General features: G+C 58.4%; 1 protein-coding gene across 50 annotated transcripts in view; it reads left to right on the plus strand.

Annotated features, from left to right (window-relative positions):
* Window positions 1-15,512, plus strand: part of CACNA1C (calcium voltage-gated channel subunit alpha1 C) — a 438,324-nt gene that overhangs the window by 379,481 nt on the left and 43,331 nt on the right. For 24 of the 50 annotated variants that reach the window (XM_084957107.1, XM_084957108.1, XM_084957087.1 and 21 more), the window contains exons 29-30: window positions 200-310; window positions 11,076-11,159. In XM_084957107.1, the coding sequence (XP_084813233.1) occupies window positions 200-310; window positions 11,076-11,159 (195 nt within the window). Of the gene's footprint in view, window positions 1-199; window positions 3,908-10,533; window positions 10,618-11,075; window positions 11,160-15,512 lie in introns of those variants that run through there. The other 26 variants (XM_084957093.1, XM_084957092.1, XM_084957103.1 and 23 more) reach the window with 3 other exon arrangements.

Consider the following 15,512-nt stretch of genomic DNA (forward strand, 5'->3'; position numbering starts at 1 on the left):
GGAATCTCTGCACAGTTGTCCACCAATGGGACCCGAGGTGGGGGCTCGGCCTCCCGTGTTTTCAGAGGTGGAGGGGAAGGGAGGGACCCCCAGGCTCCTGAGTCCCCCTGACGGCCCGCAGGTGTGCCCCGTCCCTGGGCCGGGTTCGGGGACGGGGGCGGGGGCAGGGAAGCCGGCTCATCTCGCGGCCTCCCCACAGCACTACGGGCAGAGCTGCCTGTTCAAGGTCGCCATGAATGTCCTCAACATGCTCTTCACCGGCCTCTTCACGGTCGAGATGATCCTGAAGCTCATCGCCTTCAAGCCCAAGGTAGGCTCGGAGGCGGAGGCAGCGGCTGGGGCGGGGATCTCGGGGAAGGACTGACGGAGATGCCGCAGGGCTGGGGGCAGCGGCCAGCCCCTGAAGGATCTCCCCCCACCACCACCACCCCGCGGTCTGTGCCCCAGGGCAGAGCCTCCCTCCAGGAGGTTGGCTGATCCTCTTCTCCCACTCCCGCCCCGGCCCTGGCGCACCATCTGGAAGAGACTGGAAACCAAACCTCTGCAGGCTCAGCCCCCAGACCCCCCCGCAGGCTCTGTTCTCTACCCAGGGCTGCGTTTGCCTGCGTTTGTCAGTGTCTCTGCCTACGGAGTTCCCACCTCAGGGCTGCTCCGTTGCCCCTTTGTACCTGCAATGTCTGTGCCTTGCTGCATGTAAGCAGCTTCTAGAAAAAAGGGGTGCGAGAGAAGATTAGAGCCGTTGGCAGCATGAGACAGGGCAGGGGGATTCCTGGCACTTGGGTTATCTGTGCCCTCCCTAATCAGCTCACCCGTACTGCTCGAGGGCTGGGCTTCACTTGGGGTGGCTGCCCTGAGGGGGCGTCACGGGGGCTCAGCTGGAGGGGAGGAAAAGGGGCACTTATTCCAATAGGCTGGGCTGTGCAGCTCTCCCAGCCTTCTCTTCCGCACCTCCACTGGCCTTACCAGAGGCGACACAGGTCAGCAGGAGGCGACCAGCAAGGGCCCTGGCCAGGTATCCCATCTTCACTCAGATGCTCACCTGCCCGAAATTAGCGGGGGCGGGAGGGACAGCCCTTGGCCGTCAGATCCCTGTTCATAGACGAGATCCTCGTGCTTGAATTAATATTCAGCCAACATCTCAGTCAGCTACGGGCACTGCACACATCTCATTGCGTGGACCCTCTAGACACTTCTCCTCGTGTCTCAGGAAAGCCGATGGGTCCCCTCCAGCGCTTTGCTGGGCTAGGAGCTGGGATACCTGGTGTCGAGGTGCCAGCGGGTCAGGACCATGGAGGTCAAGGTGCTCCCTGTAGGGCCCACTCCCCCAGCGCAGCCCCAGGCCGGCCCTGATCAGGCCTTGCCCAGGGGAGCAGCAGCCCAGCTGTGAGGCCAAGGTGGTGGCTCAGGGTCAGCCCTGAGCAGCGAGGCCAAGCCAGGCCAGCATGGTCTTCGTCTGGAAGTCTGAGCTGAGAAAGGGCGGCTGGCCTTGGACTTGCCGACCTCAAAGGCAGCCTTTGTCTTATTTCCAGCCTCGCTTGTGCAGTGAGGGTCCTGGCTGTGGTGCCCCCGAGCAGAGCCATTTCCATCATCCATAGAACTGCTTTTTTTGTCTTGGGAAGGAAGGACTGTTGGCCCTGCCCCGGGCAGGGATTCCTTAAGGACATGGACATGTTAGAAAGAGTGGCCACCAGCTGACTCCTTTCCCCTGGGCTCGTGGCAAAGGGACAGACGAGGGCTGGGCCAGCAGAGGGAGGCTGGGACAGGGAGGGGCTGCAGGGAGCTGTCAGGGAGGGCTCTGCCAAGAACAGCAGCCAGTGCCCCGTCTACCCCGTCCGCTTTACTGCATCCAGAACCTCCTGCCTTGAAGACCCAGCACCTGGTTCCCCTTTGCCAAGCTGTCTTCCTCACACAACCACATCCTCCAGCCACCTGGGGCTCCCCAGGGGCACCCCTGCCCCACACACAGGCGGTAGGGGGCTTCTGAGGCGGAGGGCCAGTGCTCAGACATGGACTCACCATTTCCACTGTCTCCTTGTCCTCCATGAGGAAGATGCCCCAGGAGGGGGCCCGATGGGTGGAGGAACAGGACAAGCCCCCAGTAGGTGACCAGGGAGGGGACCTGTCTGCACCCACTGAGCCCTCCTACCTTGCCCTCAGGTACTGCATCCTACTTGGGCCGTGATTTCCCTTGACATCCACATCAGCTCTGCCAGCGCGGGGCGGGGGCGGGGGGGGCACGCGCAAGGAGAGGTTCCGAAATGAAGAAACAGAAGCACCAGGGTGGGGGCAGGGTTCGAGGACCTGAGTTAGAGAAGGGGCCCCCGAACCCTGCCGGGGCAGCCTGGGCAGATGGGGCCGAGCTTCTCTAGGTGCCAAGCAGACCCCACAGGCAGGAAATCCCATGCCCAGTGCCGGGGCCAGACTGCCCCTTAGAGCCAGTAAAGGACCAGGAGACAGAGGAGAAAGTGGGGTGACTGGCAGGAAAGGAAACAAATCAGGGCCATTTCCTCTTTTGGAAACTGGGTTTGTCTTCAGCAGCTACTTACATTCCCAGCTAAAATCTTCTTTCTCTCCGGCTTTACCTCTGGCTCCAACCCCACCACCCGCTGTAATTCTCCTTCTAACTGTTTTAAGTTAGATGTGCATTTCTGCATGAGACAGTAATTTTTGTGAGGCTTCATTTCTGACAAAGCAAAGTTTATTTCTTGCTTAATCATCTGCTGCCCGCAGATCCCACCGAGAGAAGATTCTAGGAGGCTGAGGACAGGAAGCTCAGCTTCGCTCAGCATCACCTCGAGGGAGCCGGGAGGGCAGGTGGGGCCCGCGGTTCAGACGTGCTCTGTCCTTTCCATGTTCATCCCTCAGTGAAGTGGGGAGACTGGCCTAGCAGGGCCTGAGTGGGGTCACAGCCATGCCAGTCCGCGCGGGCTGCTGTGATAGATGCCACAGGCCGGGGGGCTTAGAAACAGCAGAAACCTGTTTCTCATGGTCTGGAGGCTGGAGGTCCAAGGTCGAGGCACCAGCAGGGCTGTATTCTCCACAGGCAGAAGGGTTAGGGAGCTCCCACACCTGAGGGCTCCACCGACATGGCTTAGTCACCTCCCCGAGGGCCCCCAACGCCATTCCAGCCTGTGCACCTGTCAGGGGAGCACCCTGGGGAAACAGGACACAGAAAGAATTCCAGCCCCAGGGTGATAACCCTGACATCCTAGGAGGAAACCCCCTCCACCCAGCCACTCCGGTCACGGCCAAGAGTTGCTGGCGAGGGAGGCAGACCTGCACAGGCCTCCACAGCTGAGAGGCTGGCCGCCCTAGCAGGGTGACCATGCCTTAAGCCAGCAGGCAGCTCTCCCAGGGAGGGACACAGAGCCCCTGGTGTGTGGCGCTCGGGGCTGGCCCAGGTCAGGGCTCCCAGTACAGGGCTCCCTGACCCTCTGGGAGGGCCATCTTTGTTTTGGGTTTGTTTGTTGCCTCACTGGTTTTGTGTAATGCCAGTCACGTCTCACAGAGCTCATGTTCTTCCCGACACAGGTTTGGGAATCTGCAGGGGGCAAGACCGACATTTGGGATTGAGTGGGTGGGACCAAGGTTGCTAAGTGCCCGCGACGTGTGGGACTGGTCTGCCCAGGGGAGAATCTCCCTGTGCATCGTGTACAAGCGTTTGGGGAATGTCTGCCTGAGGAACCCGCAGGTCCCGTTCAGGAGAATCTGTGACTCGTGGCTGGTTACCCGCCAAGATTCAGTGCTGATAAAACTACATTAGAAATAGGAATGTTGGGAGTTCTCTGATGGCCCAGCGGGTTAAGCCTCCTGCGTTTTTACCTCTGTGTCTCAGGTCTCTTGTGGCGCAGGTTTGAGCCCTGGCCCCAGAACTTCCATATGCTGTGGGTGTGGCCAAAAAAAGAAAGAGAGAGAGAGAAAACCTGAAATAAACATTGCAACTTTCATTTAAAAAAAAAAAGAAAAAAGAAAAAAATATGAATGTCCTGGAGGTTCCCTGGTAGCACAACAGGTTAAGGATCTGGCGTTGTTACTGCTGTGGCTCAGGTTCGATCCTTGACCCGGGAATTTCTGAATGCCTAGGGTGTAGCCAATAAAGAAATATGCACGTCCTCACCAACATGGAAAAGTCAACTTAAAAACTCCCAAGAACCAGCGAGAACATTTCCTTTTTGAAAATTGTGTGGAAACCTGGACATTCTTTTAGGCTGGTGGGCTTCAGTCCATCTAGAACCAAGGCTCCCTTTTTGTAACAAATACTTTGAAATACCTCCTTATTTTTCCTTACATAAAATTCAGAGGAAATTTAAATCTTTACGTATGGAAAAGTCACAACTATACACTAACATAAAACTGCATATGTAATTCCTAAGTTACACGGTAATGGGAAGGAAGATCTGTAGGGCAGGAGAATTCATTCCACACAAAACGTAGAGCCAGTAAGAGCAGAGGTGAGGCCTCAGAATCACAGCTCAAAGTCAGTATAACCCACGTGCCTTGTTTGCACTTGGCACCCACGTAGTCCCTCAGGACCCAGCACCGTTCTCCCCTGGACAGGACTGTCCCACAAACAGCAGGACATTCAGCATCCGTGGCGCCACCCTCCTAATCCTCAGTGCAGGTGGTGGCCCTGCAGATGCTCCCTGTGAGAGCCACTACCTTGGGCTAAAGGCAGGGCTTCATCAGCCTCTTACTTAATTTCACACAAAACCTATTCATCCAAACCATCAGCGGGACCCCATGACCCCTGCGACCCAGAATTGCACCCCAGGTGTCTGCCACCTTTAAAAGGGCCAGGAGGGAAGAGAAGGGAGGCAGGCAGCCCCTGGCCTGGGCCTGCGGGGTGGCCCCCGTTCCTCTGCACCCTATTGCTGCCTGCCCACCAGTATCCCAGACCAGGTGGGTGCAGAGGGCTGTGCTGGGGTGCCTCCCTGGACCGAGTATTGTTACGTGGGGACAGGCCCTCCCCTGTCTAGAGCCTGAGGGCACAGAAGTCACTAGGAATGATGAAAAATGATTACAGGAGACTCGGAAAGCTTTCATGTAGAAAAGACAGTGTGAGCTGTTACGTTTCATCATTTAATGTGAAGGTTATTCACGCTGTGGGATGCGGCCGTGGGAAAGTCCCTGGGTTCCCGCCACAGAGAAAGAGAGGAACCCACCGCATCTGGGAAGGGGAGGGGTCCCCACACCTGCAGGTGGTGGCATCCAGCCTGGCCCTGCTGGAGGGGGAAGAAGGACTCCCTGCCACAGAGGCTATGGCAAGGCCAAGACCAGATGGTCATGGGAGCCGTCACAGCCATGCTGCGTGAGTGAACTCCTGACCCTGGCCAAGCCCCGGAGGCACGGTCGCTGTTCCCATAGGAGGAGGCGGGCGCTCTTGTTAACTCCTTAGGAAGTGGGCACAGGTTCGGGGGCTGCAAGGTTGCAGTGGGTCACACCCGCCCAGCCGGGCAGCGCTAAGGGGCGCCAGCCCTTTAGGTCTTTGGGTGGGGAGGGCACAGAGGTGAGAGGGTAGGACTATCAGCCCAGGTTTGGGGGACTCTCCCCAGGGCCTGCTCTGCTGGGTGGACCAGGAGAGGGTTCCAGGAGGCCAGACAGCTCCAAGCTCACCCCCAAGCGAGGGGTGAGTTGTCCTCCCCACTCCCCCCAAGGCTGCTGTCCTCTGCCTTCCTGTCCCCTTCTACAGTGCTCGCCATGTCCCTTTGACCTGAAAGTGCCTGCATCCCTGCGATGTGTCTGCGCGTGCCTTGTCCCCTAGAACCCCCGTTTTGGCTGATGCTGCAGTGGGATCCTGCCATAAACCTGCACAAAGCGGCCCTCCCCAGGCCCCAGAGGAGCCCAGCCGACAGCCCTGTCCCCTCACCCTCACTGGGGGGCTGCGCGTCAGGTCTGGCTCGTGCTCTGCCCACACCTTGCACACTTCCAGGGGCCCAGAAGCACTCACTGTGTGTCAGTGAGAACCATAAATGAGTGACGGTCTCTGAAAGTCCCCCAAGGGAGAAAAAGCTTATTTCCTAAGAAAAATCAGAGCCCATGTCCAGTTCAGAGGGTGTGTTCCCCTAAGAACCCGGGGCACAGCTCCCTTCACCACCACCCACCTGGGCCTCCCTCGGCCCCTGCCTGCTGCTGCCCTTTGCCCCCCACCCTGTTCCAGGCTGTCTGTGCTGTGACATTCTGCAGCCTCTGAAGGGACATGTTTGCGGGTGGGAGCTGCTGAGGGAGGGCTGCTGGGGGCCGGGAGCAGCTGTGCGCCAGCCATGCCTCCCCCCAGATGCCACTCATTTCCCTGATTACTGTTATGTCTGAATGGCATCCTAATGTCATACAATTTATATCATCTCTGCGTGGTAGCAGTTACCAGTATGACTCTGCTGCCAGCTGAGCCCAGCCCCCCCAGTACCCAGAACCCAAGAAAAACCAGGGCTCCCAGGACCGGGGGCCGCCTCCCACACCCACCCGCTGACTCTGCTCACCCAGTGCCTCTCTCAGACCCCCTTCCCTGACCAAGCACACACCAACCTCCCACTCTAGGCACCACCTGCCCTGGAGGCCTTGACCCCTTCCTCCAGCTTCTGCAGAGCATCTCAGAGGCCCTGCTGCACCTCTCCCTCTCCCCCATCCCCAGCGTCCGAGTGGTCCTCCCTCCCTCTTGTCCACCTTCAGGGGCCTTTCCCATTAAACCCTGCTCACCTGTCCTCCCCTAGCATCTGTAATTCCTTCCTGTCCTCCCTCCCTCCAGACGGCCTCCCACCCCGTCTCATGTGGCCACGTCTAGTCCCACAGCCTCCCATGTTGATCCCTGAGCTCCGTGTGGTCCTGGAAGGGAGCCGTCTTGGGGCAGTGACCCTGGACAGAGTCCGAGACACCTGTCCCCACCAGGAAAATCTTCCAGTCACCTCCTCTGAGTCCCTTTGCTTCTTTCTGCTGGATCTGTTAGAGGCAGCCAACGTGGAAGGGCAGGAGGGAACAGAGGAGAGGAGAAAGTGAGCGGTGGCAGTAGCCTTGCCTTGCAGCTCCTGAGGGCGGGCAGCACGGCCCCGGCGAGCACATCTCTGTGGCTTCTCACACCATCCGTGTTAGAGCTTGCGCCACCTCTGAAAAGATCACAGCACAGACCCTGCTCTGGGTGGGGAAGGGGCTGGGAGCCCAGAATTCAGGGGCCAGGGCACATGCCTGGACCTCCCTGCTGCAGCCCTGCTCTCAGGACCGGAAACGGAACGTGGGCCCATGTAGCAGCCACTCCTCTCTTCAGGGCACAAGAGGGAGTAATCTGGTCAAGGTCACCCAGCCAGTAAGTACCAGAGCTGGACCCCAGACACGCCACCTCAGGGATCACACCCCAACCACCACACCTCATTGCTTTGCTGCTTTGCTTTCCACTTGGAATTGCTCCAGGACGGAGTGAACCAGGGCACAGATAACCCAACAGAGGAACGTGCAAAAGCCCTGTGCACGTGGACTGCATCGGGTGATGCTTTGGTGGCTGTTTTTCCCAGTAACCATGTGCTAAGAGGAGATGTGTCAGTTGGTCACACATCTCCTCTGCCACAGCAGCCTGAGAGTGGAGGGTCAGCACACTCGGGAGAGGGATTATTCCCATCAGCCCGGTGACTTGCCCAAGACCTGCAGGGTCAGGGTTGGAGAGGGAAGGCTTCCACCCCAGACACTGTCCCCGGGCAGTCAGCCCTGCCTGGCTCTGGGGAGCTGGATGCTGAGAGGTTTGGTTTACCACTTCCAGGGGAGCCCAGAAATCCCTTCCCCTGAGCCTGACTTCTACCCTCCTGTTTGGGACCCCATCACCAGGAAAAGAATGAGTGACGGGTATGACCTGGCTCCTGGTCAAACTGATTTCATGAGAGGAGAAGTCTATGATATTTTCCCCACTCTGCTTCCTCCATCACACCTCGTATCACCCATGGTTTCCAGCAAATGAGGAGAGGGGCGGAAACAGGTTGGGGTGAGTGGGGGACACTGAGCTCTCAGGCTCCAGAGAGCGGGATCAGCCAGGTGTCTCCCTGGTCACCTGTAGACACACACGGAAGGGAATGGGTGGAAGGAAGGGCTGGCAGCAGGACCTGAAACTGTGCTCATGGTCCAGCTTAGAGGACTGATGGGCTTGTGGGACTGAGGGGCAGGAAGAGGGGCGGACAGGTCAGGGGAAGCTGCCTCCTAAAGGGACCCTGTCACCGCCCCCCATCTCGGGCCATGTGTAGCCTCCCCAGCTGGGAACCAGTGGGTCTCTGCAGCCAGTGGGGGCCTTGCTACTGGGCCCATGGGACAGAGAGGTCAACCAAACACCTCTAGTAGCACAGCCTGCGGAGGGCAAGGGCGGGGCATGAGCCTGGCCAGCCAGCGGACATCCCAGCAAATGCCGGCCTTGGAAGGCTGAGGGAGGCCGTGGTCACAGAGGAGCTGACTGTCCTGTGCACGGACACAAAGGAGCCTGAGAGGGGGTGCCCAGCATGCTCGGGGTGGAGGGGCTACAGTGTCCCCTGGGGTCTGGCTCCCCCCATGTGAGGTGCCCCCAGCTGGTTAACCTCTGCCTGCCTGCCTGCCGCCCCTTCCATCTCTCCCTCAGCCACATTGCAGACTGAGACCGCCTCGCCATCTGTTTCAGGTCCTCTGGTGAGTGAAAGACTGCAGCGCCTCCTCCTCCCTGAGCGCCGAGACGCCCAGGCTGCTCTCCTCCTGCCCCCAGGCCCCAATAATGCTTTGTTACTGGTTTCCTAGGCTGATGCTGAGTGTTCCTGGATTCTGCTGTGGTTCCAGCTTTCCCTTCCCTCCTTCCAAACAGCTCTGCCCACAAAGATGGTTTTCCTACCTAGAGGTCCCCCCAACAACCGCCGTGTTTTCGACAGCCTGGTTTTAACACTCATGCGTATCTGTCCTCCTGTGGGTCTTCACTCTCTACCTCCCCGCCCTCGAGATCATGCCCTGTGTGTGCCCACCTGGGAGGGAGTGGCTTCCTTCCGGCTCATAGCACGTGACTCAAATGAGAGCTAGAGAGACAGAGACAGAGAGAAGTCCCTGCTTCAGAGGCTCTGGGAGATTCAGAAAAATACTCTGGGAAGCCAGCAGGACCCTCACCTGATGCCAGCCCCGGCCAACCCCTGCTTCCTGGGCAGGCTGCCCAGGCTGCTTTCTTGTGGCAGGAGTGCCTGGGAACCACGAGGCCCCTTTCTCTATGACCTGACCTCCACACTAAGAGCAGCAGCCCTGGAACGCAGGGCTGGTGACCCTCTGAAAGGGGCATGGCTGGGAAGTGGGGGCGAGGGAGCTGGATGGAGCCAGGGTCAGAAGTGCAGAGGGAGCTGGAAGAGGCAGCCGGGAGCATCTCCAGGGACCCTGGGTGCTCACCCACCTCCACATCCATCTCCCAGAAGCCCAGGCCTATGTTGCCCCCTCTGCAGGACAGTCCTTGGGGAGCCAAAGGAGCAGTAAATGCCACCAGGGAAGGGTGACTGGCCCTGGCGTTCTGAGTGTACAACTGCCACTGCAGGTGTCCCCTGCACTCTGAGAAGCAGTGGTCCAGACCCAAGAACCGTCCTCCCTTTGCAGAGTCTGCCCACCCAGGACTCGGGGACCCTCCCAGCAACTGGGACAGCCTATCCCTTGGTTGACCAGTTGTCCAAGTACCTCAAACAGTCTTTTAAAAACATTCATCTGTTCTCTTCCCAGAATATAGTGTCACACAGAGTCTGTGTGTGCAGGATAAAGGGATGGAGTCAGAACACGGTCTCGCCCCCACCCCTACCCCACCAGACTGCCTTGGTGCCCTTCCTTCCTTAGATGCCTATGTCCCTCGCCCCCACCAGCCTGCAGGGAAGGTGTTGAGAACTCCATTCTCCTGGGTGGCATTGCAGCAGGGTCCTGAGTCAGAATGACGGGGCAGGGGAGCAGGGGGGACATCCTGGGAGATACCCAGAGAGACCATCTAGGGTCACCTCCCACGTTGCCAAACCTTGGGACTGGCCCTGCCTCTGTGTCCTTTCAGTCAGGAAAGCTTTTGTCCAGAAGCCCTAGGACACGTCCAGGGCTGGCATGAGGGTGACCTTGTCATCCTTGACAAGGCTGCTCTGAGGACCTGGTCCCTGCCTTTTTGAGCTTCACAAGTCACCCCTGAGCCCAGAGGGCCCGGCCACCCTCCTGGACCACACTTATGGCTGCTCTCTAATTCCAGGTCCACATCTGTGTCCCCTCCCTTCCTGCAGACAATCCCTCTGATGGAGGAGGGCTGGAGACCCCTGAGGTGCTGGCCGCAGGGCCCATCCAGCCCCATCCAGCCTGGGGCCTGCACATAACAGCCAACCCCCTGCCCTGGGGAAGTAGGAAGGGCCTGGTGCAGGGGTGCTGCAAGGAGGCCAGGGCTGGAGGAAGAGGACAGGGAAGGCAGGCCCAAGCGGGGACAGGCCCCCCTCCCTCCCGGGCTCGGACTCCGGCAGCGACGGCGGCGACAGCGGCTCTTTGGTGCGCATGCTCTGTTCTTGTCTGTCTAACCTTCCTTTTCACTCCCGTCCTGCCGCCGTGTAGGGCTACTTTAGTGACCCCTGGAATGTCTTTGACTTCCTCATCGTAATTGGCAGCGTAATTGACGTCATTCTCAGTGAGACCAATGTGAGTATGACTCTGCCCGGACGCCTCCTCCTCGCCTCCGTCCCCCTCTCTCTCCGCCTCCTTTTGTTTATTTTTGGTTTCCTGTTCTCCCCTCAGTCATGCTTCTCTCCACACCTGCCGCCGTCCTGGGGGACATGAGCACCCCCTGTCCCCACTCTGCCGCAGCGCGGGCAGGGGGGAGGTCCCTCCTCGGGCGCCGACGCAGCGCCCCACTAATCCCGCTTTTGTCAGGCTCCGCGAGCGGTAGGTGCCAGGCGTGCGCCTCCAGACGGTAGAGTGGTGAGGGTCCAGTATGCCCACATAACCTCTTTCTTTTCTCATTTTTTTCTCTTCTCTCCTTTCTCTCATGCTTTCTTTTTTTTTTTTTTTTTTTTTTTTTTTTTCATTTTCCTCTTTTGTTTTGTTTTTCTTTGTTGTCGGTTTTTCTCCCCCCTCCCTTGGCTCCTCTGCCCATGCAGCACTATTTCTGTGATGCATGGAACACATTTGACGCCTTGATTGTTGTGGGTAGCATTGTTGATATAGCGATCACCGAGGTAAACGTAAGTACCGCGGCCCTGCCCTGCGACGTCATGCCTGCTCTCATGCCACTGCCATTGCTCTCTTCCTATCTCTTTCTCTCCCCGCCCCCCCACCCCTTACCTCCACCTAGGAATTCCTGTTGGTTTGTTTGACTTGGTTTAAAGGGTTTTTTTCTTTTTGCTTTATTTTAATCTTTTCCTTTTAACTTTTGGAACGAGCTAGGCCTCCCTTTCCTCTGGAGTTCTGATCGCTGCATCCTTTTCTCTCCCCTTTACAATCAGCCTGGCATGACCCACACTGTACAGGAGGATGCAGCCCGGGGTCCTGGTCGGACCCGAACCCAAACCCTTTCCCCCACTTCCGCCCCCAGGCCTTGGCCTCCCCCACCCCCCAACCCCAGCCTTTGTGCCCCCAGTGTCCTGGAAAGGATCACTCACCTGGAACCAGGTGAGGGCTGGGACTTGGCCGGCCCTACCAGTCTATCATATTCGTGCTGAGAGCCCCTCCAGGCCTTTTTGGGAGTGGAGGGAGAATGGCCTGCCCTCTTCTCAGCAGAGGCCCCAGGCCGGGTGGGGGGCCAGCCTTCCTACTTGCTGTGGGAGTCCCAGCACCCCTGTGAACCTGCCCAGAGAGAATGGAGAACCCACCTTGCCCTGCCTGGCTCTCCCCTCCCTGGCCCCACCCCTGCCCCCCCTCCAAGGCCCTGTGCCTCCCACTCCCCCGGACCTGCCTCCTCCTATACAGCCCTCCCAGTCCTGCACATGTCCCGTCCCGGCATGTTCAACCTTCTTCTTTACCTATAGGCAAGCCTTCTTGCGGTCGGTCCTTAACATGTGTGATTTAGTTTCTCGCCATGATTGTTCCTCGGTTAAGAGACTGGGTAGCATTTGTACCACCTTTGATGCACTGAACTATTGAATAACAGCATGGAGCAGGGGCACTAGAGTTCTGATCTCAGGTGTCAGAAATGACCCCATGACGGCCACCGTCTCTCCGAATGTCCTTACCTGCCCCTCCACCCTGCGATTGCTGCCAGTCAATTGAACAGATGTAATTTTACCTCCTGATCCCCCTAATCAGAAGCACTGCCTGCCCCCCGCAGCAGATGGGTGTTAGGAGGACACTCACCCTAAGGTCCCTTATCAGCCTCTCACCCCCTCCCTGCTCACCCTGCAGCTCAGAGTCCATTGCCCCTCTGTCTCTGGGACCAGGATTGTCTTTGTCCTATGCGTGCGTGCGTGCGTGCGTGCGTGTGTGTGCGCGCGCACGCGTGCGTGTGTGTGCGTGTGTACACTATCCCTTGACCTCTTCCCATAAACCATCCCTCAGCACCCACCCCCACCCTGAGCACACCCTGCGTGGCTGGACAAGCCCCAAGTTGTGTCCCAGGCGGTCAGGGCCCTGAGGTCGGACCAAGGGGCCCTCTGGAGGGACCAGGGAAAGGTAGACGGGCCCTGTGTCCCGGGGGGACTGTCGTCACAGCCCACAGTGTGGGTCCCTTGGGGACCCATGCCAGGGCACTTGGAACTGATGGCAGGGAAACACAGGGAGATGACAGCAGGCTGCTCACTGGGTGCCAAGGGTCCCTCAGTCCCGGGGTCCTTGGGACTCTCATGATTGGCGAGGTCACGTTATCACTCCACCTGCAGTTCTCTCTTAAACTACTGCTGTGTTTAAAGAAAAATAATGACAAAGGAAAAATCATCTAGTGATGATTTCCCAAAGTAGCCACTCGGGATAGGATGGTGCTGGCCCCAAAGGCGCATGGAGTGGTTTCCATTACACCTGCCTCGGCATCCAGCTCTCGTAGCTTTCTATCCTGTGAGTTGAAAGGACCAGAAGCTCTCAGCCCAGCCACCCCCGCGGTGGAGCCCCCCACCCCCACTTTGCTCACCTCAGGAGGCTCCCCACTCTCTAGACCAAGGAGGTTGTTAATAGTCACGCAGAGGGTTGTCTGGGGCTAAACAGAGGACAGCACTTGGGACAGAAGCAGAGGCGCATCCAGGGGCCCTCTGCTCCACAAGACTGTCCCTTCCTCCCACATGCCCATGGCTTCAGGACAGAAAGGACACACGTGTCAACCAAGGCAGGGAGAAGAAGGCAGGGCGGCCGCGCTCAGGCGGAGCACGCAGATCCTGCTTCCCTCTGCCTGAGGCGTGTGCGGGTACTTCAGTGCTGGGCCTTGAAGCTCATTTAAAAGCCCCACCTAAACGGTAAAGCGCTAGTGACAGAGAGAGACCTGGTGCCCAAGCAAAGGACGTTCTTTCCAGACCTCCTGTGGACACACCATCAGTGTGTGGAGTGACAGCTGACCACCCACAGGCATCACAGCCCTGGATCCCATGTACACCTGGACTCTTGATCCACAGGTCCGCCAGATCAAAGCAAGCTTGCTGACCACTGCCCGTAACTCAAGCCCTGGTGGGCATGTCTTGCAGCGCGGACGTGGCCCAGCATGAGACAGCAGCCAGGATTGTGGGGACCAGTTCTATGAGCAAAGTCACTTTGTCTTGGAAGCAGGACCCTCCACCGTGTGGTTCTGCCTTTAGGCTGTTGGCAGCATGGGGTCTGGGCGCCCTGGGATAGGGGGAGCTCGGCCCCAGGGCCTTTCCCGGGTGCCACTCCTGGCCTCCCTGAACTTTCTAAGCTGACTGTTGTCACCAGACCTCATTTTGCAGACAAATGCTGCATTCCAGCCTCAGAGGATCCTTGAGGGATTTTCACCTGCAGCTCATCATCTTTGACTTTTTCAAACCTACGCACACCAGCTCTTATTTCTCTCACGGACGCCCTGCAAATATTCCCTGGTTCAAATGCCCCTCCCTTCTCCGGCCTTTGCCAGGCTCTGGTGCCCTCTCAGGAAGTGGATTGCCCAGCAATGCCAGGAACTTTGTTCAGGCTTCCCATGACATTGGAGCCTCTCCTTTCATGTGCCGGGGTCCACTGTGGACCAAACAAAGCCCATCCTCAGAGCCCCATCCTCAGGCAGGGGGACAATCAGACATGAGCACAGAAAATAAGGAAATCACCCAGCATGGGAGAGGCTATAAGTGCTTCGGGAAGAAATAGGGCCCAGTGAGGGGATCGGAGGAGCAGGGAGCAGACAAGGCAGGTGCTGTTTCCGGGAAGATGAGCTTTACTGAGGAGGTGATGTTTGAACAAAGTGAAGGCGTGAAGGAAGGGAGGTGTCGCCTTGCACATACCCGGACGGGAGCTTTCAGGTCTGGCCGATCAGGGAGGGCACCGGAATATGGTCTGAACCTGAGCAGGAAGGGGAGACACTGCACCTCTGAGAAAAAGTGTCCCGTGACCCAAGGGGCCCCTTTGGGTCAAGGGTAACGCCGGAGCTCCACTTGGAGGGTCATTGCCACCATCTGGATAAAAGGGGACAGAGCTGCAGCAGAGGGGTCCAGGTGGTCCAGCTCTCAGTCTGCTCTGAAAGTGGAGCCCATAGCACCTCCTAACAGACTGGACATGGGTGGACGTGGGCGAGGGAGAAAGAGGCACCCGGATGCCTCGGCTCGGGGCCTGTGGGGCAGGGTGCAGCTGGTGTCAGCTGGGCGGGAGTCGGGGGTAGCACATTTGCACGAGGAGGACGGGGCTTCCAAGCATGTCTACTAGGCTGCCAAGTGGCAACATCAGGTGGACAAGCTGATCCCCCATCTGAGGTCTGAGGTCAGGCATGAGGACAGCAGCACAGAGATGGTAGTCACAGGCCTGAGGCCCTGACGGGTGAGGCGCTAAAGGAGGAGGAGAGATGGGCAGGGCTGAGCGGGGCCTCCAGCCTCCATGCTCAGGGCCACCTGTGGTTGACCTTCTGTCTGTCACACTGGATCCTGCATCAGTGCCCAGACCAGGCACCCATCCTCTCCCAGCATCACCTCCTCCTCCATCTGACACTTCCAGAGTTAGTGTCTCACCCCCTAAGGAAGACTTTACCTCTTGCATTTGAAGTTATATTTTCTGGAAGGAAAACCCAGAGTCGACACCCTGTGACTGTTTGTGGAAGTTCCTGGGGCGTCAGAAGTGCCCCCTCCCACCCCTGCTGGCATCTGGGCCGATGGCCTCCCCATCTTCCTCTCCTGGGTCTGACATCTGCTGCACAACAGGAAATGCTGGGAGGCTCAAACCTCCCTGTGGACACAGAACTGTCCCCAGTCACTGATGAGGAAGCCAGGTGACCCAGAAGAGTGAACCCGTCTTGGAGCCACGATGTCCTTGAATGCACGGGGGCCCAGGTGGTCCCAGAGGCCCCACAACTCCACACCAGGCACTTCCTGACAACGACCCTCCCATGTCCTCACAGGCCCTGCTGTGCACGTCCTTTCCTAGAGCGTCCAAGGCCCATGAGAGTCAGAATTTTCACGTGGAAA

The sequence above is a fragment of the Sus scrofa genome, chromosome 5 (genome assembly GCF_054392235.1).
Source record: "Sus scrofa isolate SSC_HxYL_T2T_F1_AM1 chromosome 5, Sscrofa_HxYL_maternal_Yorkshire_Landrace_v2.0, whole genome shotgun sequence".
Classification (NCBI taxonomy): Eukaryota; Metazoa; Chordata; class Mammalia; order Artiodactyla; family Suidae; genus Sus; species Sus scrofa.